We start from the raw sequence: 26,923 nt of genomic DNA, 5'->3' as shown, positions 1-26,923 counted from the left end.
AATGAAGCTGCTCTCTGCAACACCTATCAGAAGGGTTAATGCGTCCCTGTCCTTATGGAAAGAGTTGTTGAGAAGGGAAGTGGTGGAGTCACCATTCCAGGGTCTGTTCATACAACATGCAGATGTGGCACCTGAGGACATAGTTTAGTGGCAGTGCTGGGTTGATGGTTGGGCTTGATGTCTTGGAGGTCTTTTCTAACCTTAATGATTCTATGATTTTTTTCCCCTGCATATTCCAGCCTCCATCTCCAACCTTCCCCTGTAACAGTGATTTCATTGATGCAGGGAGGATTTCAGCTTCACAGCCGTTGCTACAATATCCTACCTGAAGGTGGGACCCAAAGCCTGGCTGCTGAAAAACGAGGGACATGTCATCACCATAGAGGGGATAACCAGCAGCAAAAGTGTTTCCAAGGTATTTACATCTGTTCTGATTTGCCATATAGGTATCTTCTCCATTAGAGCTAATTTAATCATTTGGCATCTGCTCAAAACATGTTTTGTAGTAATTCTATCCTCATCAAATTGCATTTCAGTTACTAGTGCAAACAACACAGTTTCCAAACAATGTCAGAAGCAAAAATGCAGAAAAAACCCAGTCTAGTCTCTACGCTTAACCTAACACACCCTTTTCATTTTGATAAGTTTCTGGCAATATTTTGACATTATTATTTCAGTTTTAAAGGTATTGAAAATATTGATATTAGCTTTTATGGTCAGTGAAATGTGAGAACATCAATAATATTCTAATTGTAGGCATTTGCCAGTCTCGTACCATAGAATTTCAAGATTCAACATCCAGAAGTGTTTGGAATGTGATGGAGCACATGTATATATGCATATATATGTGTATGTGTGTATATGTGTATGCATGTACATCATAAATATCATAACCTCATAAATATCTTCTCTCTTGTGTGGGAACATGGAAAAGAAAAGAAAAGCAATGTTAGAATTTTCACTGAACTCTTTAATCTTACAGGTCAAACCATCTCAGTCTTCAAAAGGAAGCAGAGAAAATGCCCAGGCTGGATCAAAGACTGTCCAAGATTCAGGGGTGAATCAATCACAGGAACATAAAGGGCCCAGCTGTGGTCCTAACTTAAAAGCAAAGAAGCCTCAGCTTCAGGCAGGTGCACATGACCAACCAGTAGTTATTGACTGAGTGTCACAGACTACATTTAGGATCTAATCATGGTTGCTGCTCCATGGACAGTGCAGTGTGTAAGTTCAGTTTGGGCTTTAGTATTGGTATTTTTATTTTTATTTAATGAACGCTGAACAAGGAACAAATATCTTTAAAAAGTGTCAAATCTAGAAGGCTAATAGAAGAGGAAAGCATGTTTCTTATCAAAATAATTGGTGCATATCTTAGGATACAGCAACGATTACAAAATCTCTATAATGACCATGTTGCCTTTTAAACTCTTTTGCAAGTGTAGTATATAGTAACACTGTGGCAAGTTCATGCAGTCTGGAAAGGACTGATAGAGGTGCAGAGATTTCCAGGCTTCCTTCCTCTGGGAGTCTCCACCCACTGCTCTCCTGAGAGTCCTCTTCAGGTTTCTCTCCTTTGCAGCACAGGACTTGGTGGTCTTAGCTCAGCATGAAGACCCTGTCACCTCCTGTTCTTCTGCCTGTTGTGCAGGTGACTCTCCTCCTCACCAGTGACCCCACTGCAGCCAGGGCACTGCTGTCACCAGCCCCAGGGAGTGACACCAGACAGCTGGAGACAGGGATGCTCCAGCATCCTTCCTCTGGAGCCCTGGCTGGCTCAGAGCTGCTGCTGTGCCAGGGCTGGCTGTTCCAGCCCACGTGGGCACTGCCACCTCTGCAGTTCTGAGTAGGACATGTGTCCCTACACCCACTGTGGCACGTGGGAGTGACATACTGTATGTATTTATGTGTATTTATCCCTTTGAAATATGTCTGTTGCTCTTCAAATTGGACTTCTCTAGGTTGTTATTCAAATAGAAATTTATGACTTCTGTGCTTGGCAGAAGGTACCTCAATTGAAGTTTACAAACAAGACAACCTGCCAGCCTAGGAAACACTCAACAGCTACTGCAAGCATTCACAGGCACATATGCTGACTGCTAGATTCAATTTTGTTTTCTTACTTTGACTGCTAAGATGTTAAAAGATCAGAAAGGCATGTTCAGTTTCATGAATAAGTGCAAGTTCTGGGTGGTTGCATTTTAGTTCTTCTCCCTTACACTTATAACAAATATAAAAATAATATCATTAAGAACATGCTCTTCGTCTTTATTTTTCTGGTAAAATTGTGACACTGAATAAAGCCTATACTCCTTCACCCATCCTTTAGCTGAGAACTTCACCAAAACCTGAAAATTTAGTTAAAAAGAGTCATTCTTCTAAAAAAAAATTAAATTATTTGTCTGGGACAAGTCTCAATATGTACTGCCAGCTTTGTATTGAGTACAATAAATTGTCCCAAATTTGATCCAAAATAAATAGGAACTCTCAGGCAGCAACTGTAGAACAAAATCAAAAGCCAGGATGAAACAACTGCTGTCCAGGGCTGGCACTATCCAGTACAGTGCAGCTCCACCCCAACACCTGGACAGCTGAAGGGACAACCAGTTCAAAGGCTGCTCTCAACTGACATCTCATCCTGGCTTTCATTGTGCAAAGCCTGTGTTCTGTACTTAACTGAGTAGAAAATACATTTATTTCAGATTCAAACTTATAGGGGAAAAGGAAAAAAAATGGAGTAAGGCCATGTATTTGCAACCTGCATTCCAGGTAGCAAAAGCTCTGAGCACCCTGTGCCCTGAAACTGTTCTCTGTTCATATGAGCCAGCATGACAGAGATTGCACCATTAGCTGGTACCTGTGGCAGTAACCAGTCAGTATTTTAGCAAGATCAACCCAAAATCTTAATTGAGGATTGCGTTTATCCCCAGTCCTGAGAAAACGGTTTTCTAAGATCTATCACTTGCTCTCAAAGCTTCATACAAAATGGGAATTGGGTATTGTTCAATCAAAATAATCTTCTATGTCAATATCTGGATTTAGGAGATCTTCACCATAGGCTGAAAGATCCATTTGATTTAAAATTAAGTTTTCAAAGGTTTCTTCCAAGTCTGTTTCACCGATGAGCACAGCTCCCATCATTCGGCCGTTCTGCATCACCACTTTGATGTACTCGTGGCCCTTGGTACACCTCAGCATCAGCTCGTGCTCTGAGCCCAGGCCCTGAGCGTTGTACTTCCCCAAAACCACCACCTAGCAGAAGGAGAAGGGAAAAGCTCTCATAACAACACTGCAGTGGCTTTTAGCATTTCTGCTGCTAACAGTTCTCGGCCTCAAAAGGGATGCAAACAGGGAAATAAGCATCCCTGGGGTCCCTCCCCCATCACTGGCTTGCAAACACACAATGGACTCAAAAATCTTCCCCTTGAAATATCACACACATTAGCACAAATACACACAATGGACTGAAAAATCTTCCCCATGAAATACCATATACATTAGCACAAAATGAGAAAATCTAAGCTAGGATTAATTACTATAGAAAGAAACCTGCTTCCTCAATATTAATGCACCTGCTCACTGTCAGCAAGTGAATATAAGCAAGCAGTATGTGTTACTCGGTGGTTTACAACTATCAGACTGTACTGACCTTGTAATTGAAAAATTTTGTAATGTGAGCAAATAGTTCAAAGCTGAAATCCATATCAATAGACTCCCCTAAAGCTTCTGCTGCCATGCACTTTGCTGCATACCATCCCATCTGCCGAGCCTGGGTCCACAGCCTCATCTGCAAGAGACAATTGGGAAGATTGAAGTCATGACGCCATCCCTGTGCCATGAGCACACTCACTGCAGTGAGTACTCAGAGCACACTCACTGCTGTTCATACTCAGAGGGGCTGGCCAGCTCATTTCCAGCCACCTCCACAGAACTCAGCCACCAAACCCCCAGGATTATCCACTGTGGGGTGCCACTCACTCAGGGTCAGCAAATGTGGCCGTGTTTGAGGGTCCCCAGGATGAAGGAAGACATGAGAATCTTGACTCCATGTTTCAGAAGGCTGATTTACTATTTTATGATATATATTGTATTAAAAGAAAATTATATACTAAAACTATACTACAGAATAGAAGAAAGGAGACATCAGAAAGCTAGAAAGGAATGAATAATAAAATCTCGTGACAGACTTGGTGTCTGACACAGATGGCTGCCATTGGACATTAATTAAAAACAATTCACATGCAAACAATCAAAGATGCACCTGTTGGTAAAGCATCTCCAGACCACATTCCACAGCCCTCAGATAGTTATTGTTTATATTTTTTTTCTGAGGCTTCTCAGGAGAAAAATCCTAGTGAAGGAGTTTTTCAGAAAATCGGTCAGTGACAATCCACTGTTAACCTGCCCCTCCTTGGTGTGAGCACTGGTGTGTAACTCCTGTGCCAGGACATACCTGGTGCCACACAGGGCTGGGCTCCCAGGCTGCTGTGCAGATATCTCCAGCTGCAAACACATCTGGCAGTGACGTGTGCATGTGCTTGTCCACCTTCAGTCCTCCATCCTCTCCCACAGCAAACTGAAGGGGTTCACACATCAGCAATGGAACCAGGCACCCAACTCGCTCCCCCTTAACAATCAGCTGTTCCTTTATTATTTACCATGAGACTGAGTGGCAAGAGCTCCATGGAAAGTACAAAGCATTACTGTTATTATTTCTAGAGCACAGCAAAGGTTTCTAAAGGACTATTACTGATACTTAGGCAGGGAAGTCCCAGAGCTTGCCAAATTCCAAATCACACTGTGTGTTTGTTACAGGGACACCCAGTCTTAAGAGATCACTTTGTATTTTTGCCAAGGCAAGAAAATATCATTGCAAAAACTTAACTCCTGATCTAAGCTTATAGCATAGGCATGGAAATACGTCACGGCTCAACATCAGATCTATGTTTTCAGCATTTCCTTCTTTAACCAGAGCACAGCCTTTTACCTCATAATCAGATGGCACCACTTAACCCAAATACCACAACATCCTGTTTTTGTTTGGGATCATTTTTAGTAGTAGCTTGTATGGGGCTATTTGTTGGATTTGTGATCAGTGTTAATAACCCAGGGATGTTTTCGTTGTTGATGAGCAGGCACTGAACACAGAAGCAAAATGATCCTGAGGTGTGGAAATGCACATGGCAGTTATGAACTCCAGAATCACCAGCCACATTTGGGTGCTGACTTCCATCAATGAACATGAGCACTGTGACAGCTCAGTGTCCCAGATGGAAAGTACTGGAAGTAGTTGCTTCCTTTCCAGGAGCAAATGTCAAGATTAATAAGGTAAGACTATGGTACAGAACTAATATGGAAATTATTCTAAATTTTTGCCACATTAGCCAATTATACAGATGATTTTCTCTCTTTGGTTGGGCTTAACACTGCATATGTACTATATATAAACACCTGAGGAGCAACATAATAAACCAAGTCCACAAATCAAATACACTTGTATCATGTTGGATATCTCAGTATCAACATACCCTGCCTTATTTTGAGATGGTACACAGTATTTAAATCTTTAGCAATCCATGTCAGAACAGAAGCATAAACCAGCTGAAAAGGTTTCTTTAACCTTACTTGAAATCAGTATACTTACATTATTGCCATCAAGAAATGGTTCAACATTTGGCACAACTCCAGTTGCACTGACAATGAAATTGCATCCATAAATTTTTCCATTAGTTAATTCCACATATACAGGCCACAGCACTGAAAAACGAGAAAATTTTGCCCTGAGAATGTAACCAACAGAAGTTACTTTATTAATTATGTCTTATGATAAGATATGAATGAAAATAAAACCATAAAACCTTTGAGGTAACTGAATAGGTAAAGAAAGGTTAAAATTGAAAATAAAAAGGAGAAAACTATCAGAGATTACCTGTAACTTTTCTTACCATTGCTCAGAACTAGAGAAAAAAACTATTTTGGATCTCAGCTCCAACTCCTACCAATAACTTCCTTCAGAATTTTCGTAAATTAAAACCCTCTGAGGCCTGTGAGATATTCTCTCAAGTATGCAATTGCCAAATATTCTTTTATGTAGAAATTTACAGATGCACAGAAGTGCCTCAAAAGCAAAAAGAACAGCACAGACTTGACTTGTGCTGAAAGTAACTGATTACTAAAATAGTATTAAAAATATTCATTTTAATTAGGTTGAAATTATAGGCATAATTATTCATTTTTTAAAAAGGGATATTTTCCTCTACTTAGAAGGTTTACTTCAGTTTGATACAAAAAGTTCGTGGTTTTTTTCCTCATGTTTTAACTTAACTATTAAAATATTTAATGGATTGTGTTAGGATGGAATATTCTGCACACATGATTTTGGTTACTTTGTGGAAAAAAGCGTCTGACCCGCAATATTTTAGAATTTAATTGCAGCACATAAATTTGATTACTGTAAACTGCTAGACCTCAAATTATAGAGAAAAAAAGATTTCTTTTTCAAACAGCAAACACGCTCCAGCACAGATTTACCTTCAAGGTCTTACCAGCACTGGCACTCACCCTCATCTGCCTCTACATTTTTCTCTCCTTTAGGAAAAGTCAGGGAAGTCTGCTGCAGTTGGATAAATTCTTGCTGTAAGAGAATTTTCTTTACTTCACACAGTATTTCAATATGTACTTTGTGAGAAAACTAAAAAAAAAAAAAAAAGAAACAGAATTATAAACATAATGATTAGTGATCACAAGATTGATAATAGCAAGGACATCTTCACCTAAATTGATATTACTGAAGTGGAAAGCCACCCACCATATATCCCAGCCCACTACCCACTTTCCTCCTTTTGGCACAGCTCTAACCATAGCCAGTGGCAATTTAGCTGCTTTTTCAGCAGGTAGCTCATGTTCCTTTAAAGTTCACAACAATTAGATTTTTCTGGCATGCCAGAAAACATATTCAGGTTCCCCTAAGCTTGCAGGAAGAGAGTTCAAACATTATCAGAACAGAATAAAGTAAACTCATTTTTCTGTCTTTCAGGATTGCAAACCCTTTATTTTTCTATAATTCATTAAATTTTGGTAACAATAATAAGTTTATGTTCTAAACACAGTAAAAAGAAAAAATACTCTGTACCATCAACCCACATTTCAACCATATTCTGAGCTCAAGCCAGAAGTTGGGAAGTTACCTGTTTCTCTAAATTGTTTGGTGAATTTGGGCCTTTTTTTATTCTCCACTACACAAATACAGTTCCACAGCCTTCAACAGCCAAACCACCACTGATTAAGCTGCTAAATATCCTAAACATCCTTTAGCTGGTCTTTGACTGATCACTCTCAATTTTATAAATCAAGAGGTCATTTTACAAATGCAGAAAAGATGCAAACACCTAACAGCTCAGGAATTCATAAATGAAAAAAAAAATTAAATGTGAGGATTTTTGCTTTATTGCAAACATGGAACTCTTCCCTGTGCTCATGTCCACAACATCCAAATAAATCTGGCAGCAAGGTTATGCCCCTACCTCCTTAGTGCCTTTAAGGTGTAAGCCCTCGTGCCAGTCAGGGCCCAAGGCACTGCCCAGCTTGTCAGATGCTCCTGGAGGCCTTCCTTTCTCCTCACTTCCTGAAGCAAAGACATGGAGTATATCAGATTTAGTGTGCAACTTTCCTTGTCCTCAGAATTCAGGATTCTCAATTAACAGAAAAATACCATCTGGGGTAATATCCTTATTCTTCCTGCCTGATGTCTAGAACCATGCTCTTCTTTTTGTCCTGACTTTGGCCCTACCTATGTTTGTGTGATGTTTCTTCATGCAGTGCTAATTATTGTTTCTGAGACTGCACTTTCCCTCCACCTGTAATAATGTGCTGTGTAGTTTCACCTGCTCCTCCAATATCTCATTATGTGACAGCTCCTCCCTATAGAATGGTGAGTTCACATCAAAACATTACAGAAAATAGAACAAGTTCTTCAGCAAAAGGAATACAGGGAATTAATGTAAAATTGGCACAAAGTAAGCCCTTTTTTACAGCTCACAAGAAGCTGTATTACATTCTGTCTACATAAATGTGGGATGGGTTTCTATGTTGCATTTTCACTCTCAGTTTTTGAAGAAGGAAATGTCATGAATGATAACAGTAAGGCTTACTCCAAGCTGCTAAACTGACTGATTTTAAGACTATCTTTAATATGAAATGCTGCTGCTGCAGTGTCAGGAAGCTGAACCCCATACCTTCCACTGTGTACTTGGTTCTTTTACACTCGATGGGATTCTCTTGGCTTTCAGCAGTGAGCTTGGGAAGGAGGAATTCAGCTGCTCCTGCATCAAAGAAAGTGTTCCCAATGGCTTTGTCTTTGATAGCCCAGATTACTTCACAGCCTTGAATTTCATACCTGTGAGCATTTCAACAAGGGATAAAGTGACAGACTGCCTGAAAAGGATCTTTTAGCAACACAAGCAGAAGTGTGTCAAGTTTCCTTCCAGAAGCCAGAACCAGGGGATCCAAGATTTTCCAACCTATCAAATCCACTTCTAAACATTTACATAAGGAACCCATTAAAAATATCTCTTCAAGCTGACAAGTCATACTTCCTCACTAACACAACCCTGACTGAACTGGGGGAGGGGGCAGATCCAATTTATAATACTAATAATTAGTATTTCCTGCTCCCCATAATGAAAAACAAGTGCATTTCTGCCAGATTGCCACTGTTAAAAACAAGCATTTGGATATTGCTTGCAGTATGTGGAACATGAACTGAATATTCTTGATATCTGTGTCAAAGCTTCTTCTGGAGCTTTTCTGATTTTATGTATCAGTAAAAACCACTATGTTGCAAAAAAAAAGCCTCTGTGATCAGTTTTGCTACTAAATGCTCTAAGAGATAAAATTTTAAAAGTCAACCTTCTCCCAAACTCATTTACACTAGATTTAGCATTGCATTGTAAAGATTTTATTTGATTAGGTGTTTTTGGTTCACTTACACTAATTCAAGGGCAATCCCACCATTTCCTACCACCACTATTCTCTCAGCTTGAGCCAAATTCTTCTGAAAAGCCTGCATTAAGAAAGGAAAAATGTCAATTAGAGCATGTTCCCTCACACTGATCAACTATATCCTTCTCAGTATTTTCTTGCTCTTAGTCTTGATTTTCTCAGATTATTGATACACATCCAGCTAGGCTGAGACCTGAAACAGAAGCTGCTGTTGTAGCAATCAGCAATTCCAGTTTCACTTCAGATTCTTTGAAAATGTAACTCCTTTTTTTATCCTCAAGGTCCAGCTTCATTTGATGAATGGCAGTTCCATTTTATGGAGCAGCAATGCTCCTCTATTTCTGAAGACCTGTAGCAGGGACACTTCAACTTTGCCTTCCAAGCTTAATTTTTAGTTTATTAAGTCATTTCTCAGGTGAAAACTTTTCCACATCTTTGACTATTTCTAACTCTTTTCTGTACAAAGAGGAGAAGCTACAGTAGAACTGCAAGAGAATAAGAAGTCATTCCTTCAGTAGCTTCCCACTGCATGAAGCAGCCCTTTGTACCAGGAACCACACACCTCTTCCCAAGGAAATTTCTTTATATTTTCCAATTGGATTCTTCCTGGAGGGTGAAAAAAATATTGTTTATTCCGTTTTATCATGTTAGAAATAATGTGTATGAGCTATCTATAAACTTAACAAATCGGTGGCTAATTAATTCAGTGGCATTATAAGGCTGTTTTGCTGCTAGTGAAAATACTCCTAATTAAGAATATATAATAGCAAACATTATTTTGTGTTTCTCCATTTCACTCTACAAGAATTCTGGTATTTTGCACCAGATGCAGGAATACATTGCACATTTTGAAGTCCCAAACACATTTACCTGTGCACTGTCAGTGTCCCGGATTCCTAACACATACGGGTTCCCTTCAACAATTAATTTTGGTTTGGCTCCAGCACACAGACAAAGCTTTTCATATATGTATTCTTTCCCATCTTCAGTGTAGATTTTCTGTTAACAATGAAGAGAAAAGAAAAATCAAAAATGAAGACATCTAAGAGACATCTTTCCTTAACATCACAGTAATTTGCAGATATGAAAAGCTGTAAGGGGCTTCTGAAGGAACTAGGCTTCATACTCTTCCTCACTGTGTGTCATTTACTGCCATCACACTCACCACAAATAAGTGACCAATAAAGTGGGAAGTGCACACAGTGCACTCGAAGCAAGATGCCACTTGGTGGCACTTGGCACTCACTGGCTGTGCCAAAAGAGTTCTGTGTTTTCCATATGACAAATGTCCCTCAGGCCCCAGGAACAGAACCATGCACTGCTGGACATCAGCAATCGAGAATCTCATTCAAACATTTCAACAGCAGTAGCTCTGAGTTAACCAGGCACAGGATAGGACACAGTTCAGAAATACTGCAAATCTGTTCTTTGCTGGAGAAAAAGTGGAGGCACTCAACAAGCTATGTCATTCTGAGAAAGAAGACCTTAAATTTTAACATTTTATGACATTATTTGTTGTTCTACAAACTATAAGCTGCATAGCTTAAAGTTATTTTGGGCAAAAGAGCCTCCAAATCCACATAGATTAATTATTTATGTCCACCAAGACCAATATTAAAACACTATCCTAGCAATGATATAAGAAAACCAATGTATTCAGGATGTTAACAAAATCCACCTGGAATTACATCTCCAAATTTTAGAAGTGAGCAAAACGAGTTTGGGATGTGAATGTGAGTTTCTCATACATGCTGGAGTGAAAATAACATGTTGGCACAGAGCTAACAAGGCTGTGCACATGCTGCACATTGTTCATATTTGCAATGTATTTCCTGCTAAATAGAAGAAAAGGTGGAAATGTTGGCTCTTTCAAGATTTATTTTGTCCTCTGTATCTATTTCTACTTGAAAAACAATTTAAGCAGTAAGTGAAATCAGAATTAGGAAATATTTTCTTGTAATTTTGGTAACTTATCAATTCAGTAACCAAAATGTTCTTGAACAAAATTTCTCACCCAAAACATTCAGCTACTTCTTAAATTATATTTAATATACATAATTTGAAAAAAAAAACAAATAAAAAATAAAACCTTAGCTTACATGTTCATCACTTTTCAACTGTTTCACTCCAGACTGTATAACTCTAATATTGGGATATCGTTTTTCTAATAGGGAACTTGGCTGCTCTTCAACATCAAATTCCTCAAGTGTTTTGGAGACCTGCAGGAGAAAGAGAAGTATTTAAAAATATGGATCATTTACCCAACTCTTCTTCTAAAGCTTTTGAGAGAAGGTGCTGTGTCTATTTATGGTAAAAAAGTGTCAACATAAAGCCCATATTGTCTGAAAATGGGTTACCATGTAACTGCTAAAAGTTTCTTTTTCCATACAGAATCTTTTCATGCCTGCTCCTGGTTGAAGAGTCCAAGTACTACACGTTAATCCTAAAGACAGAGATTAAGCAAAAATGGAAAAGAAAACCCTGGCAGTTGCTCTAACTGCTACAATGTTTTATTCCATAAAGAAGTTGTTAACACTGCTTTTTCATTTATGTGATGTAGTGTAAAAATCCTGGTTTTTCTTTTTGTAACTTTGCTAAAATAACTCATCCAGAGCCACTACCTGATATTTTAGAGACCTCGGGGGAAATGGACAACATCAAATACAAAACAAATACAAAGAAAATAAAAACCCCAAAGAGGCAAGCCAAAACTTGAAAAACATTCAAATAAGTGATGACAATTTTGTGGCTTTTTCCAAAAGAGAATAGCTGCATGGAAACCTCCAGGCCTGCTACTTTATTGAGTATTCAAGTTTGGAACACAGCTAGGAACCAGAAGCCACACCATGCTTGCAATTCAGAGAGAAATTAAGATGCTCGTGTCCAAATCTCAGATTCTGCTGCCTTCTAATAGTGCTTAGCTATTCCCTTATTCTTCAGCTATGTAAATTTCCAGTGATGTGAATTACAGACTTTACATCTCTGCACTGTGCAGATGTCTTTGCTGGACACTCAGCACTTTCAGAAAGCATTCTGTACTTCGGTGTTAGTTTCAGAGAGAGCTCTCAGACTCAGCTTCATGCCCTACTAGCCATAAATCTGAATTCATGCATGCATTTGATTTTCTTTTTCAAACCAGCAGGAAAGATGTCACTGAATAAGCAGCTGCTGAAATAGACAAAGCCCAAATCAATTCCCCAGAAGGTTATCCCTTTTTTCGCAGTTTCTGCCCCAAATTCAAACATGAGCAAGACTATGATACCATTCTAGTGCTTCTAAGAGGTCACTCACTAAAAAAATAAATAAATAAAATAAAATAAAGTTTCAGTAACTCTGAACACACTTCAGTCCTGTAAGTACCTGGTTTAACCTTTGCCTGAATGGTGTGAATATATTCACAATTACTGATCATTGTAAAATAGCCTGTCAGTCTTACTGACACCACTGCAATCGCACAAAGATGAAAACAGGCTCTAAGTCATGAGCATCTTTACCACTGGGTTCTAAATTATCAAACAAACTTGGAAGATTTCTCACTATAAGAAAAATGAAGTCTCTCTTACCTGCTTGAAATTAGTTACAGCTTTGATAACTGGGGAAGCTGTCACTAAAAAAATGTCTTCTGATGGGAATTCTGCAGCCAGCTTGTAAAGAAACAGAAACCACAATAAGAGTCATCATCAGACTTAAACACAATAAAACTACTGGTGAAAAAATCATATGTTAATACATTACTTTGGTTTTGTAGAATCATTGAAAAAACACTACTTGAGGATAACAGAGGGATAAGGGCTGAAGAGGATTTGGAGACAACATTTATTTCAATCACACATAAATATATCTTCAAGAACTGCAGCCACAGTGTAAGGAACTACTGTCACAATATTCCAAAGGCCATCTGATGGCTCACACTGTGATCATGGGATCTCTGGACACACCCACTTGGTGGATACACCTTTTTTACTGCTCAGCAGTGACTAATTGCTTACAGGTTTCATTTGCACAGAGGAAATGCTGATTTCTCCTGCATATTTTGCACCCTGTTTATAAACTGATCATTTTCAGGGGGCTACTAAGCAATGCAAGACTTATAAAGCCCCAAGCCAAAGGGAAGAACTCCCATTTTAAATGTGCCTTGCTCAGCAAGGTGACACAGACCAAGACAAGTGGTGCTGTTGGGGGGAAGATGCCAAGCAGAGGGACCCTGAGAACACTGCCTCCAAAACACAGTCTGTATGCTGCTCTGCAGCCCTACGAGATAAAATATTCCTCATCCATCTAATACCCACATAATTTCCTTCTACAGGTGCAAAATTACCTCCAGTTACTATTACTTTAAAACCATCAAAATCCTTGAGACCAAGTGACAGATTAATTTATTTTTAGAGCTCGGGCTCACAGAGAGCTGGATGAGGTACACAGCCCTAAAACATGGAGCCTATAAAAACTGAGCAGTGTTAATTAAAAGGAGCACATCCCAGCAGCCTCCAGCTGGGCTGCAGCACAGTCCCTTAGAGTAATTCCTGCAGGGATCCCGAATCCCTGAGCTCTGGGCCAGGGCACAGAGAGCCAGCTCTCTGCAGTGATAATAACTCACTCTCTTTACAAAGCGTTTCATAAACTGCTTCAAAATAACCTTATCAGCTCTGAACCTCTGGAGAGGTATCTGTACACAGATAAACATCCTTATATTACAGGGCTGATGCTCTGGGGCTGCGCTTGGCTGGTGTTTTCTCCAGGGACACACAAAAAATTATTCACGTTATTTTTAGATATGAGGATTAGGGGTGTGTAGGACAGAGTACGGAACTACTGAAACACATGAGAACTTGTGCAGTTACAGCGCAGATGTTTTGGTGGCCGTGGCCCGCGGGGTTTATCTCTCTAAGTCAGCGCCAGCCGCTCTCACCGGGCAGGCGGCAGCTCCGGGCCGCCGCGGGCCGGGCACACCGGGGCTCCCCGGGCTGAGGCAGCTCCCCGCACCCCTGCGGACAATTCCCGGCTGGCGGGGAGCGGGAAGGGGAGGGAGAGTCCGGCCCCGTTACCTTCTCGGCGCAGGTGACCCCCGCGATGCCGCCGCCCACCACGGCGAAGCGGCCCCGCACCGCGCCGCCCGGCCCCGCCATCGCCCCGCCCGGCATGGCCCGGCCCCGCTGCACCGCCCCCGGCCTACGGAGCGCGGGAGCGCCACACCTTCCTCTGCTCCGCGGGCACGGGCGGTCCCGTGTGCAGGCGCCCCGCAGCGGCTTCTCCCCGCCCGTTCGGTATCTCTGTACCGTGTGGGTGCTGTCTGTGTACGGGGATCAGACCCCGTCTTGGGCACCCATGCCGGGATCGAACCGTAATCCATTCCAGGTTTCCCCCCACCACCCATTCCGTGTTCCGGTGAAGTCCGGACCGGGTTTTCCCCCCGTTCCATATTCTGGCGAAATCCAGTCCAGGTTTTTCCCCATTCCCTACTCCAGGCGATCCAGTCCGAGTTTTCCCTCACACCATACCCCAGGTCCGATCCCAGCACTCTGTACCGGCAACCCCTACAAATTCCATGTAAACCCGTATCAATTCCACATAAACCTCTATATCAATTCCATATCAATCCCTATCAATTCCACTTTTTCTCATCCCCACATTTTTCCATATCAGCCAGCTTCACATGTAATATAAACAGCAGCAAGGTGTGCTCAGTTTATTAAGAAGTAGAGTGGGATTGAGTGAAATTCCTGCAAAAATCAGTGTTCAAGGCAGCCCCAGGTGTGGTCAGTGAGGATTAAGAGGGTCAGGGGAAGGAAAACCTTTTTCCTGATTTAGGGGTATCAGCTGATGGGGGATTGTTATTTTCTAGTTTAAAGGGAAGGGGAAAACCTTTGTGATGCCATTTTATAGGCTTGAATTGAGGGCAAACTCCCCATTTTCATCACCAGAACCCAGGACATTGCTCTGGCTGCCCTGGAGGACTCCAGACCCTGGCAGGGGCTCAGAGACCTTGGCACAGAGTCACAGACACCTGTGCCTTTGATTTTAGCCCATGGAAACAATTACCAACTTTGTGTGAAGAGTTACAAGCCACAAGGGCTTGAGTAGAATGACAGTGAATTTATCCCAGGGTGAAAAAGTAGAATTTTGGGGATTTAGAACGGGGGTTCAGGAGGCAAGATGGAGAAATCTGGGCGTGTCCAGTCTCTCTCCTTCTTCTTCTTGTCCTCCATCTTCTGCTGCGATGGAGGCAATTTTGGATTGGTTTAGAGTAGAGACAGACTCTCTAACATAGGGGATAGGTATTGGAAATTATAGTAAATAAAGTACACACAGATTTTAGTACAAAAAGCCAACACCACCCCAAGGGCAGGGACTGTGCCACAACCCAACCTCAGCAGGACAGAGAAAGAATGGAATAGATAAGAGAAAATAAACAACCCCGAAAAGCAGAACCAAGCAATCTCTACTTCTTCTTCTGTCACTGGACTGGGAGGAAAAAAAAAAGACTTTTAATACCTCAGCCATTTCAACCCCAGAAACCAGAGAGGCAAGAAAAGGTGTGGTGCCAGGAGACAGAGCAGGAGAGTCAAGAGGAAGACTTGCATGGTGCTTGTGAGAGGACAAAAGCCCACAGACCTTTGTTTGGTGTCCCTCCTCAGAGGAAGGCATAATCCCCTAATACAGGCACCCTCCTGCCTCCCTGAGAGCCCCTTTGTCCTTTAATAGCTCTGGCCAGGTGTGAGGATTGCTTCAGAGAGCTTCAGCTGTTTCTGCATTACTGTGCTGTGAAAAAATGGCCTAATGGAATGAGAGGCAGCTGAGACTCTGCTGAGGGAAACCTCAGCTTGAGCTGTCACCAGATCCACTGCAAACTAGTTGAGTAATACTCCTTAAGACCAGTTTAGAGCTAAGAAGGGCATCATTTATTCAGGTTACAGGGGTGATAACTGCTAATTTTGTGTGCACACACGATTTTACAGCTGTGTTGCTTGCACATTACAATTTGGATGTGTTACATGCATGTTACCATTTGGCCATTACCATAAAACCTCCCCAGGTTCCCAAACTCAGTCCTTGCTTTGGCTATTGCTGCATTCCTGAGCCAGATGTCTTCCCCTTCTCTTCCAGTTGTCCTTTCTAGCAGAGCAGATTTTGCATGCTTTATTTCTCAGCTGAATGTTCACAGGCACAGGAGAAATTGAGTGAAGCCTCATGGCATCAACTCCCCCCTTTGAACCTCCTCTACTTTGGCAAGATGATTTGGTAAGTTTCAATTCAATTTCTATCTACAATCGTACATATTCTTGCAAGACCACAAATGAGTGTTTTGTAAACATGATCAATAACAAGACCAATAATTACTACAATTACAACTAGAATTACAACTAGAATTACAACTAGAATTACAAGGGTTTCCAGTATTTTAGCCAGCCATCCCCCTATTCCTTGGGGAATTTTACTGAACCCATTAGTTTCCGAGTCCTTGTGGATAGCATTGCTGTCTTCAGCAACTTGCCACATTTTGTTAAGTTGTTTTTGGAGATCTTTTATGTTTGGGATGTGTACACAACAGTGTTCTCTGTCCAGTTTTAAATATCCACAAAGCCCTTGTTCTTTGGCTAGCAATAAATCTAAGACCCATGCTTGTTCAATGTTTGCTTATTTATAATTTGAAGTCCCCTTTCAGTAGCTTGAGATTGTTAGATAATCTAACTTGGCAAGTAAAGAAACTGAGTTCTGTTTTTCAGAGCCATGGTTCCTTGTAAGAGAAAACTCAGCAGGGCCCATTCAAACATTGTGGAAGCTGAAGATCCTGTCCATTCATGGGTCCTGCTTTACTCTACCCCAATACTGGGCTTTTATGGGGCTTCTTTCCCACGCTGGGCATAAGGTCAGTAATCCTAAGGTAACTTGTTAGGTGTGGGGCCAAAAAGTGGTCCGGTGGATCAATATCCTCTGGGGTACCCGAACAGTGTAACCTGGGGAAGGAAATTCCAGGGACCTGACACAATTTAAGGGTTGGATACTAAAGTTTAGAACTAATTTGGCCATCTAGCCTGTGCTGCTGGACTGACTTTCATTGTTTTGTTCTTCTCCATACTTCTATTGACCTTTACTGGGGTGATTCATAGGTGTGATTTCCCAATCTAGGCACCATACTGCCTCCCCTAAGTGCTCCCATTGTCCTTTTAAGGGCTTTGTCCAGGTGTGAGGATTGCTTCAGAGAGCTTGACACTCTGGCAAGTCTGAGACATTTTGGGATGTTTCATAATTTAACATAAATCTATCAGCCTGGCTGCTTGGCCTCCAGAGGCTGCTACAGCAAATCCTAAAACATGTTGGATGAGACTGTGGGACCCTGTTGGACACTCCTTACCCCTTTGCCTTATTTTCATCCATGCTATGAGATCTTTAAGAATACAATCTCTTTGTCACCTGCATCTCTGCTTCTCATCCAGCTAGTGGGTGACATTTGCCTTTGCTATCACCTTAGTCAGATTGTTATATTGAATCACCATTGACAGATACATAAAGGTAATTCCCCAAGGAATGTGTTCCCCTGCTGAATGGGGCAGAGGGAGGCAGGCTCCAATGCTGGACAGATTGCACATTTTACCAAACCCCTGGGTTAAAGTCAATATTCAATTTTCTTCAACACCCCCACCTAAAGATAATGTGATTCCCATAAGTTTTAGATGTCACTGCACATTGCACTGCTCATTTACAGATGTCTTCAGGATTTTCAGCTGCAGGGGTCTGGTGTTTTCCACTGGCCACTCTGAGTCAGGAGCCCTCTTAATTCAGGTATAATATATACAAGGAGTTAATTCCTTTCACTTTCACAGCTGTTCTTGTAGTCCACAGAACCAGGTAAGGTCCTTTCCATGCTCCTGAAGTGGCTCCAATTTCTGGGTCTTGATGTGTATGTCATCCCCAGGCTGGAATGAATGAACTGGGGTGTCTAGGGCAACAGGTTCTGAGGGAATGATAAACTTTTTTAGCCTGTTCAAGGATTTCCCTAATGAAATTAATTATTGATCCATTTCCTGACTTCTAGTCTCTGTCTTGGACCCAGGGAAGGTTGCAACAGAATACAGACCCCCAAATATCAACTCATATGGGCTCACCTTCAGGTTAGTTTGGGGCTGTACTCTAACTTGTTACAAGGCTAGTGATAACACCCGTGGCCATCTCAAGAAAGTTTCCTGACATATTTTGCTGATTTGTCTTTTTAGGGTTTGATTCATGTGCTCAGCTCTTCCACTGGACTGCAGTCACCATGGAGTGTGTACATCCCAGTTTATACCCAAGTCCTACTAAGCTGCTGAAGTACTTCAGATACAAAGTGGGGTTCCCTATCAGGTGACATCCCTGTAGGCACTCCAAACTGGGTATGACCTCTTTGTGGAGCACCTTGGTGACTTCCCTGGCCTTGTTGGTGCAGCAGTAGAAATTTTTATTGGATGGCCGGAAGCTATCTACCAACACTAGGAGATACCTGTCTCCTTGTTGGTGTGGCAGCTCAGAAAAATCAGTTTGTAATCCTCTGGATTGTTTCCTCTTTTAGTGATCCCTGGAGGAGGTCCTTTTGAATTCAAACAATTATTTTGACATAGTGGGCATTTTTCTGTAATAGACCTGACAATTTTTGTCATATGAGCACTCAGTATCTGGGTCTGCAGACTGGTCACCATAGCATCAATTCCTTACTGGGTCTGCTGGTGTTTGTCCTTTACAATTTGTAACATCAGTTGTGATGGAATTATGACCTGGTTATTGGGTGTAACCAGTCACACATCCTCTTTATTCAGGGCTTTTAGGTAAGCAGCTAATTTTAAATCTGCCTGACTATACCCAGGGCTACCTTCTGGAAGTGAAATGGTTTTCTCAGGTATTAATGTCTCAGGTATTAATGCTAGGATGCCTCGTTGTGCAACCTCTCAAGCAGCTTTACCTGCAAGTCTATTTATTTCCCACACAAATTTGGGAATCCCCACACTGGTGTGCCCTGCAGTGTAGCATGGCCACTTTGGGCAGTTGGATAGCATCAAGGAGGAACAGTATTTCTTGTTTTTATTTAATTGGAGAGCCATGTGCTGTTAATAGGTCTCTTTCCCTCCATATACCCCCATGGGCATGGCCAGTGCTAAATGCAAATTTCAAACTGGTCCATATGTTTGCTCTTTTTCCTGCTGCCACTCCCAAGGCTCTCTGCAGTGCTGTGGGTTCTGCCCTTTGTGCTGAGCTGTCCATGGGCAGCAGTGCAGCTTCTATTATTTAGGTTGATGCATTTTCTGCATAGCTGGCTTTTCACCTTCTTGCACAAGGCTGCTTCTGTCTGAGAAGAACTCTGCTGGATCTCCATTTTGTGCATTTTGTAGGTCTGGCCAACCAGCACAAACCTTCTCAATTTTCTGTAAGCAGTCATGGGTCAGTGGCTCTTCTCCTTGCATTGGGGTGTTCAGGAATTGGACTGGGCTTACTGCTGTGGTTCCTTTAATTTCCACATCCTCTTGCTCCAGTAGAACAGTTTGATGCTTCAGCATTTGACTCAGGGAAAGCCAATGCCCCCCTTTTGTCCTGATGCAGCATTCAAACTGTGCACTAATGTCTTCAGTCCCAAATTCCTGGCCTCTTGGATGAGAATAGTCTCAGCTCTGGCTAACAGGCACCAGGGCCAACCATGGCTGACTTTTTCTACTTGTTTCCAAACATGCCCCACGGGCCTCTTGAAGTCTCCTACCTTCTGAGCCAGAGCTCCAAGGGTGAGGGGCTGCTCTTCATGCACAAAAAATTCAAAGGGTTTGTTAAGTCTGGAAGTCCTAAGGCAGGTGCAGACATCAGAGCCAGCTTTAGGTTACAGAATGCACGTTCACCATCAGGAGTCCTAATCAGAGGTCCTTCCAAGGCCTCCTTTAAGAGCTCATATGATGGTTTTACCAAAATTCTGCAATTTGAGACCCACAATCTGCATCATGCAGCCACACCTGAGGATGCTGATAAATCTTGGGCAGTCCCAGGCTGGAGTACATGGCACATGGCTTCTTCTCTGTCCATTCCCAATGTCCACTGTTCTGGTACTGATTCAAATCCTAGGCAGGTAACTTGCTGCCTCATGATTTAAGTTTTTTCCTGAGACACTTGGTAACCTTCTTGGCCTAGGAAATTTAGAGCACTCACAGTCAATTCCATATATGTTTCATGAGGTTCAGTTGCTAGTAAGAGATCATCAGCATACTGCAGGACCAACCATTCTGGGTTCTCTTTTTTCCAGACCTGTAATTATTTTGCCAGCTGGTTCCCCAAAATCATTGCACTGTTTTATATCCTTGCAGTAACACAGTCCAGGTAAACTGAGTCTTCTGACCAGTTTGGGGGTTTTCCCATTCAAAGGCAAAAATGCCCTGACTTTGCTTATCAAGAGGTATGCAAAAGAAGGCATCCTTCAAATCTATCACTTTAAACCACCAGTGATTTTTCCATGAAATTTTCTATTGGGCTCTTGATTTCCCTGATTTTAAATGATGCAATTTCTGCCTTACCAGTCTTGATCCATTTTTTAGGATGGATCCTAAAAAATCCTAAAAACTTACAGGCTGAGCTTGTTGGGAATAGTCTGGAGCTCCACTGGCTCAAACCAGGGATGTTACTGCATTTTCTCCTGCTTCTGGGTATTCCTCCAGAATTGTCTGGTTCTGGTGTTCCCTGCGACATAAAAGTCCTTCCTTTGATGGCTTTAGTCTCAGGTACCAATAACTGATTTTTCCATCTTTACATACAATCTGAGCCTCCAATTTACTTAACAGGTTTCATCCTAAAAGAGGAACCAGACACTCAGGCATATATAAAAATCAGTGTATTATCCACTGTTTTCTGAATTTAATGGGGTTAAAGAATGTTCATTTTTCCACTTCTCCTGTTGCACCAAAACCATTTGCAGTTTCTTGGCTTCTTTTTCCCTGGTTTGTATTTAATACCAAGTAAGTGGGCAGAGTGTCTATTAAAAAGCCAATTTTCCACTTCCTCAGCTTTATTGTAACCAGGGATTCAGTTGTGGATTCTGTCCCTGGTTCCCTTCATCCCTGGAGCAGGGGTAGGTCGGTTCCCTCTGTCCCCATCTGCCCCTGGGGACATTCCTGTTACCAATGCCCAAGCCATCTACAATCTGCACATTGATTCACTCCTGGGGACTCAAATCCCGCTGTTGACAAATGGAGGGAGTGCCCACATGGAACAGAAAAAGGGGTGAATAAATGCTAGATATTTAACTGTCCCCCCCCCCCCCAATAGAACAAAACACCCAAAATTCTATAGAAAGAAAAAAACCCACAACAGCTGGCAACATGGTAGGACAAGGTTTTTAGGGGTGTTTTCCTGTCTCAAGGAAAAAAACCCTAAAAAACAAGGGGTTCATGCAGAAGCTTGACCAAAATCAGATGGGAACCTGGTGAGTCCCTGGTGTTGGTCTCCTCTTCACAGCAGCTGAAGCAAGTGGATTTGGTGTCCTTTCTCCTGCTGGCTCAGATGTTCTGAGGTCAGGGGCTGAGATGGAGCAGCCTTCTCTGGCCAGTTCTTCTCCCACTGGTCATTCTCTCTGATCTCAGACCAAAACCAAACTGTACAATTCACTTTGAGGAAAGCTACCAAGTGACCACTGCCACAGCCTCTCCAAGGACAGGGAAAGGGAAAAAACTTCTTGCCTGAGCTAACAGAAACCAAGCAAAAAAGAAAAAAAGAATGCAGTCTGCACAGCATCACAGATGCCTGGGGAGTGATGCTTTGAAAAAACCCAAGGAAGAGGGGCTCAATCTCCCACCCCCCACCAGAGCCTTAAAGGTACAGCAACCATTTTGGGTATAAAACAGATGATCAGGGAATAAATTATAATCATTAAATCACCCAAGATGCTGGTTACTTTCAAACCAGCACAAGCATAAAAAAATGAAGTTACTTGAGTAGGAATAACAATATGGGATTTTTGCAAGTGTTGCTTGTATTTGGATGTAAGAGGAATAGGCATTTTAAACATGCATTGGTGGCCTATTCCAGACACTATGGGATACCACTGCCTTAGCAGAAATCAAGCTAGAAAAGCTTAACCCTGTAAATGGAAAGGAATACACACCTGTATTTGGGGAATAATCGGACTGCAGTTCCAGAAAAGTTCTCAAAAGGATAGCTGGCTACTCCAGCTTGCTGCCTACATGGCGCTGATCACCACTGTTAGTAGTTGGGTACTAGGTAACTTCAGTTTCATTAGTGATTGCTGTGTTTTTGATGTCTTATAAGATTCTTTTTACAGACTGCTATGAGTTTGTTGCTGGAAAATTTTACTGGAAGTTGCTCCCCACTGACCTTTTCCTCTTTCCGTGGATATAGCTTATGGGGATCTCCCTGAAACCTGGTTGGTGGGAGGGATAAGGGTGAAAATCTGGGATATGTAAATTTAGTTGGGTTGTGGTGGTACCTGGATCTGTAAGGGTACGGCTCTGAAAAGCAAGGCAGCCTTAGTTGAACTCATAAACCTTATGAGTCCAACAAGTATGAAAAAATAGTTTTGTAAAACTGTCTAACATTTCAGAATGCTGAACCTCACCAAAAAAGAGGTGCTATACTGAGTGTCTCAGGTTACAATGTAAGATGTAATCAAAAGAATGTATTATATCACCTTCTTTATTAGCTGTTAAAAGCAGGTGGGGCAGTGTTTTTTATCTCTTCCAGGACTCATCCCTGATAACTCCCTCTGGGGGGGTTATCTTCTGCTAATGGGCCATTAAGTGTCCCTGCATGGCTGATAAAATTCCATCATCCCATTGTGAGATGCTCCACCCAGGGGGAGGAGCCCAGCATTCCAAACTGGATATAATCTGAGCTGTGGAACACCACAGGCAGCTTCACCTACTGGACTCCCAGAGGAGAAGAACCACAAAGCCACCCCTGGACCTTCAGAGGAAGACCAGACCCTTCACCAGGATCCCTGCTCCACCAGAACCACACCTGTCACTGCAGGAGGACTGCAGCCACCATTTAATTGGATTGCTGCCACCACTCTGACCCACAGGGTGCCAGGTTATACCCTGACTCAGTTCAAGCCTTTTCTGCCTTTATTTTCTAACCAGCAGCACCTGATGGCAGAGGAGAGCAGTGTGTGCAGCTTTGTGTTCAAGAAGCGGGTCCGAGCTGCGGGAGGTGGCCGGCGAAAACGTCCCAACAGTGAGCAGGACAGCAGTGGGGAGGAGGGCAGCACCGTGGTGAGGAAGAAGCTGCCCAGGGACACCCCCAACCCCATGATCCAGAGGACCAGGCGCTGCATGAGGGAGAGGCCGGAGTATGCACAGAGCAGCAGCGAGGATGAGGATCCTGCCAAGGAGATCAGGGTCACCTACAAATCGACCAGGTCAGCAAAACCTGCTGGCCCAGAAGACATGGGGGCCACAGCAGGGTATGAACTGGACACAGAGAAGGACAAGGATGCCCAGGCCATCTTTGAGCGCAGCCAAAGAATCCAGGAGGAGCTGAGAGGAAAGGAAGACGATAAAATTTACCGTGGTATTAACAATTACCAGAAGTACATGAAGCCCAAGGACACATCGATGGGAAATGCCTCCTCAGGAATGGTCAGGAAAGGCCCCATCTGTGCTCCGGAGCACCTGCGGGCCACGGTGCGCTGGGACTACCAGCCTGACATCTGCAAGGACTACAAAGAGACCGGGTTCTGTGGCTTTGGGGACAGCTGCAAGTTCCTGCACGACCGCTCGGACTACAAGCACGGCTGGCAGCTGGAACGGGAGCTGGACGAGCGCCGCTACGGCACCAGCGACGATGAGAACTACGAGCTGAGCAGTGGTGAGGAGGACATGCCCTTCAAGTGCTTCATCTGCAGAGGTTCCTTCAAGAACCCCGTGGTCACCAGGTGTGGGCACTACTTCTGTGAGAGCTGTGCCCTGCAGCACTACCGCAAATCCCAGCGCTGCTACATCTGCGGGAAGCAAACCAGCGGCGTCTTCAACCCTGCAAGAGAGCTCATGGCAAAATTGGAAAAACACAAAGGGCAGGAAGAGGAGCAGCAGTCAGACCATGAAGAGGATCCAGAGTAGCAGAACATGTTCTGTACATAACTGAATAAAGCTTTTGTAGGAGGAAAGAAACCCAAAAAACAGAATGCTTCATGGGTGTATACCCCCCATCTAAGTTTTGGGTGTTCTCATGTTTTTCCATTGCCTTCAACATGACCTAGTGAGACAGAGTGAAAATCCCCCCGAGTAAAAATCCATTTTGAATCAGGTAAAGTGTCTAGGAGAGGTGAAAAGTCTATAAGGCCAAAGCTGAAGGGAACACTGCAGGACAGGGATAGTGAGGAGACAGAAAAAGAAAACCAGAAACGGTTACAAGGCCAATCTGCCCTGGCCTAGGAGTTCTTTTGATAAAGAGGAACTGGTGATAAATGTCACACGGAATGAATATGTATGAACCTATTGTGAAACTGTATGCATATGTATTTGGAAGGGGAGATAAAAGGAGATCTGAAGTTCTCAGAGGCACACATGCCTTTTTGAGGAGAGCAATCTCCGCATGCGTCCAGCGCTGTAATAAACATACCAAGCTTTACAACTTTTACAAAATTGTGGGGTTTCTTCTTTTCTCTGCAAAACACTAGCATGCTGACAGTTTGTCAGATGCAGAATGTTGTCAACAAAGGCAGGACAATCTACTCATCACCCTACTTGAACCCCAAGACTCAAACATTTGAGAAACACCAATAGGAGAAGGATGTTTGTTTTTTAATTGAGATAGTTTTGAGTTGAATAGTTTCTTGTTTGTAGTGTTGAGTTGTAATTTGTAGATATATTTAGGATATGAGGGACTTTAAGGATTTTATCTATTTAAGGACATGGGTCACAAACCCAAACTAAGACAAACTGTTTATTATGTTGTTTTTTCTGACAGTTCTAAAGTTGAATTTTTTCTTGTTTGTAATGTTAAGTTTTAATTTGTAATTCCTGCAGCATGCTATCCTGAAAGATTGTATTGCTGGAGATTTGACAGCTCCTGGATGATACATGGGATGCATCCCTGCCTAGGTGGGCTGGGCTTGTCCACTTGGGTGGAAAGCCTTATTTGACCTGGGCTTATCATCAGTGACATCATGCTGGCTTTGTCATCCTGTTTGTCACATTGCAGCTGATCTGAAACCCAACCATCCTAGAAGAAAACAACTCCCTGGGTGAACAAGGAAAGGGCTGGATTCAAATCTACACAGGGACCCTCAGCCAATGTCATTCAGCCCTAAATGCAGATGTGTCATTAGCTGGAGAACTGGATGGTGCTAAGACTTCAATGAATCACATGTGTAAGTTTGGTCAATTTGCAGCTCCTATAAAGGAGCTGTGAGAATAAACTTGAGGCTGTTTTTCACAAGAACCTTTGAGAGTTGTGTCGTTTGTGTGTCTCTGATGAATGACCCACCATAACACTGTCTGCAAAGGGCCCTGCAGAGGATGGCAAAGAATACTTTGCCCTTTTTTAAAGAGAGAAAGGGGGAACTGTCACAGCTACAGCTGGCCTGTGGGCTGTACAGATAAACTGGCCATAGCAGACCTTAACTTGTCCAGCCTAGCTGTTATAGAGTAGAAGTAAATGAGTCTCCAGGATAAGACAATCATAGGCTGGATTTGAACTCAAACAGGGACCCCAACCAATCTCATTTGAGCCTCAATACAGACTGCTAAGTCTGCAGTGAGGCCAGTGAGCTGGATGGTGTTAAGACGTTGGCCTATCAGATGTGTAAGCACAGGAATTTTGAACCCTCTATAAAAGAATTATTGAGAATTTATTGATATTATTTGTAAGTTTAGCAAATTGGCATAATTGACAAGAATCCCGTTAGAAGTACAGTTACTGAAGTAATTCCCCCTCTTGGTTTGGGCCCCTACTGAAGCCTCCCATTTGCTTCTAGCTCCACATTGTTTATATCTAAATACATGGGAAAGTAAAATGGCTATTGTTCACTGAAATAGCAAGATTAGAACAGGATTCCAGGAATGTGTTTATCTAACAAAATACTGGAATTAGCTGAAGAAACTATATAACTATACAGTAATAGTCTACAGAGCTACAAATATATGAAAAACATATAAAAAGCAAAAATCTTTTGGCATCAATAACAAAATTGTATAATGAAAAAAATTACAAGTGATGGCTAATTTGCTACCGTCTATTAAATATATGTCTGAAGTTATATAAGTGAATATCAAAAGTGGATTTGAGTCTTTGAGCCAGGTTAAAAGTATAAAATTGTCGTCACTGAATAAGAAATGACACAGACTCACCAGAGGGTTGGTTTGCATGAAGGATGTGTCTTTACTTCAGATCCTGTTTTATACATTGTTCCAATACAGACAGACCTGTCTGGTCAATTAAACAGTACATTGCACCTGATTGGATAATTTATGAGACACTTTTCTAATAAACAATCTTTGAGAAAAACAAGAAAACAGAGAGTCAAAAAACACCACCTGCAGGTTATGATAAGCTATCATTATTTATCTTCTACACCCCAAAGTCTCACAAGCCAATTCTGGGAAAACTTATCTAGTTTTCTCGCTCTCTGACCAGCCTGTGACATCCACAGGTCCCCCTTTTTGTTTAAATTCTCTGCAGGGTCCTTTGCAGAAAGGAGAACAAACAGAGCTGCAGAGGTTCCTGTAGCAGTTGCTAGTTATCAATCAGAACCTCAACTGGACACCGATTTAAAATGGTCAGAGAGATTGGATCTTGTGATTCCCTCTTACAAGAAATAAACTATTAATCCTAAAATCAGCTACTTATTCTAATACAATATCAATACTAAGTCTAATAATATAGTAACAACTAATCATTAATTTGTTGAAAGAACTGACAGTCTTAGCCTGTCAACAGTCCTTTTCGGAAACAAAGAAAGGATGGAATG

At 42.2% G+C, this 26,923-nt stretch overlaps 2 protein-coding genes across 2 annotated transcripts; one reads left to right on the top strand and one right to left on the bottom strand.

The window, feature by feature from the left end:
• Positions 1-949: 949 nt before the first annotated feature.
• PYROXD1 (pyridine nucleotide-disulphide oxidoreductase domain 1) lies at positions 950-14,123 on the bottom strand. The gene is made up of 12 exons (XM_063155702.1): positions 14,043-14,123; positions 12,561-12,641; positions 11,097-11,216; positions 9,868-9,996; positions 8,985-9,058; positions 8,232-8,392; positions 7,521-7,621; positions 6,559-6,688; positions 5,642-5,754; positions 4,451-4,573; positions 3,647-3,784; positions 950-3,249 (listed from the first exon to the last, which is right to left on the bottom strand). Exons 1-12 carry the CDS (start codon positions 14,121-14,123, stop codon positions 3,001-3,003), a joined length of 1,500 nt encoding a protein of 499 aa, XP_063011772.1. The 3' UTR covers positions 950-3,000.
• An 8,979-nt stretch (positions 14,124-23,102) lies between these two features.
• On the top strand, positions 23,103-24,071 carry LOC134418120 (E3 ubiquitin-protein ligase RNF113A-like). The gene has a single exon (XM_063155940.1). The coding sequence runs from the start codon at positions 23,103-23,105 to the stop codon at positions 24,069-24,071; it is 969 nt and encodes a 322-aa protein (XP_063012010.1).
• Positions 24,072-26,923: the final 2,852 nt, after the last annotated feature.

Source organism: Melospiza melodia, chromosome 4 (assembly GCF_035770615.1).
Source record: "Melospiza melodia melodia isolate bMelMel2 chromosome 4, bMelMel2.pri, whole genome shotgun sequence".
NCBI lineage: Eukaryota > Metazoa > Chordata > Aves > Passeriformes > Passerellidae > Melospiza > Melospiza melodia.
Note: the sequence above shows the minus strand (reverse complement) of the source record. Positions and strands in the feature narration are given on the sequence as shown.

What these genes read in the sequence shown, in the direction of transcription:
- LOC134418120 (XM_063155940.1), top strand. Translation starts at nt 23,103, where the DNA reads ATGGCAGAGGAGAGCAGTGTGTGCAGCTTTGTGTTCAAGAAGCGGGTC.
- PYROXD1 (XM_063155702.1), bottom strand. Translation starts at nt 14,123, where the DNA reads ATGGCGGGGCCGGGCGGCGCGGTGCGGGGCCGCTTCGCCGTGGTGGGC. An exon ending in CTGTAACTAATTTCAAGCAG is followed by an intron (nt 11,217 to 12,560) that starts GTAAGAGAGACT and finishes TTTCTCCTGCAG; the next exon opens with GTCTCCAAAACACTTGAGGA. An exon ending in CCAGCCCTGTGTGGCACCAG is followed by an intron (nt 3,785 to 4,450) that starts GTATGTCCTGGC and finishes TGTCTCTTGCAG; the next exon opens with ATGAGGCTGTGGACCCAGGC.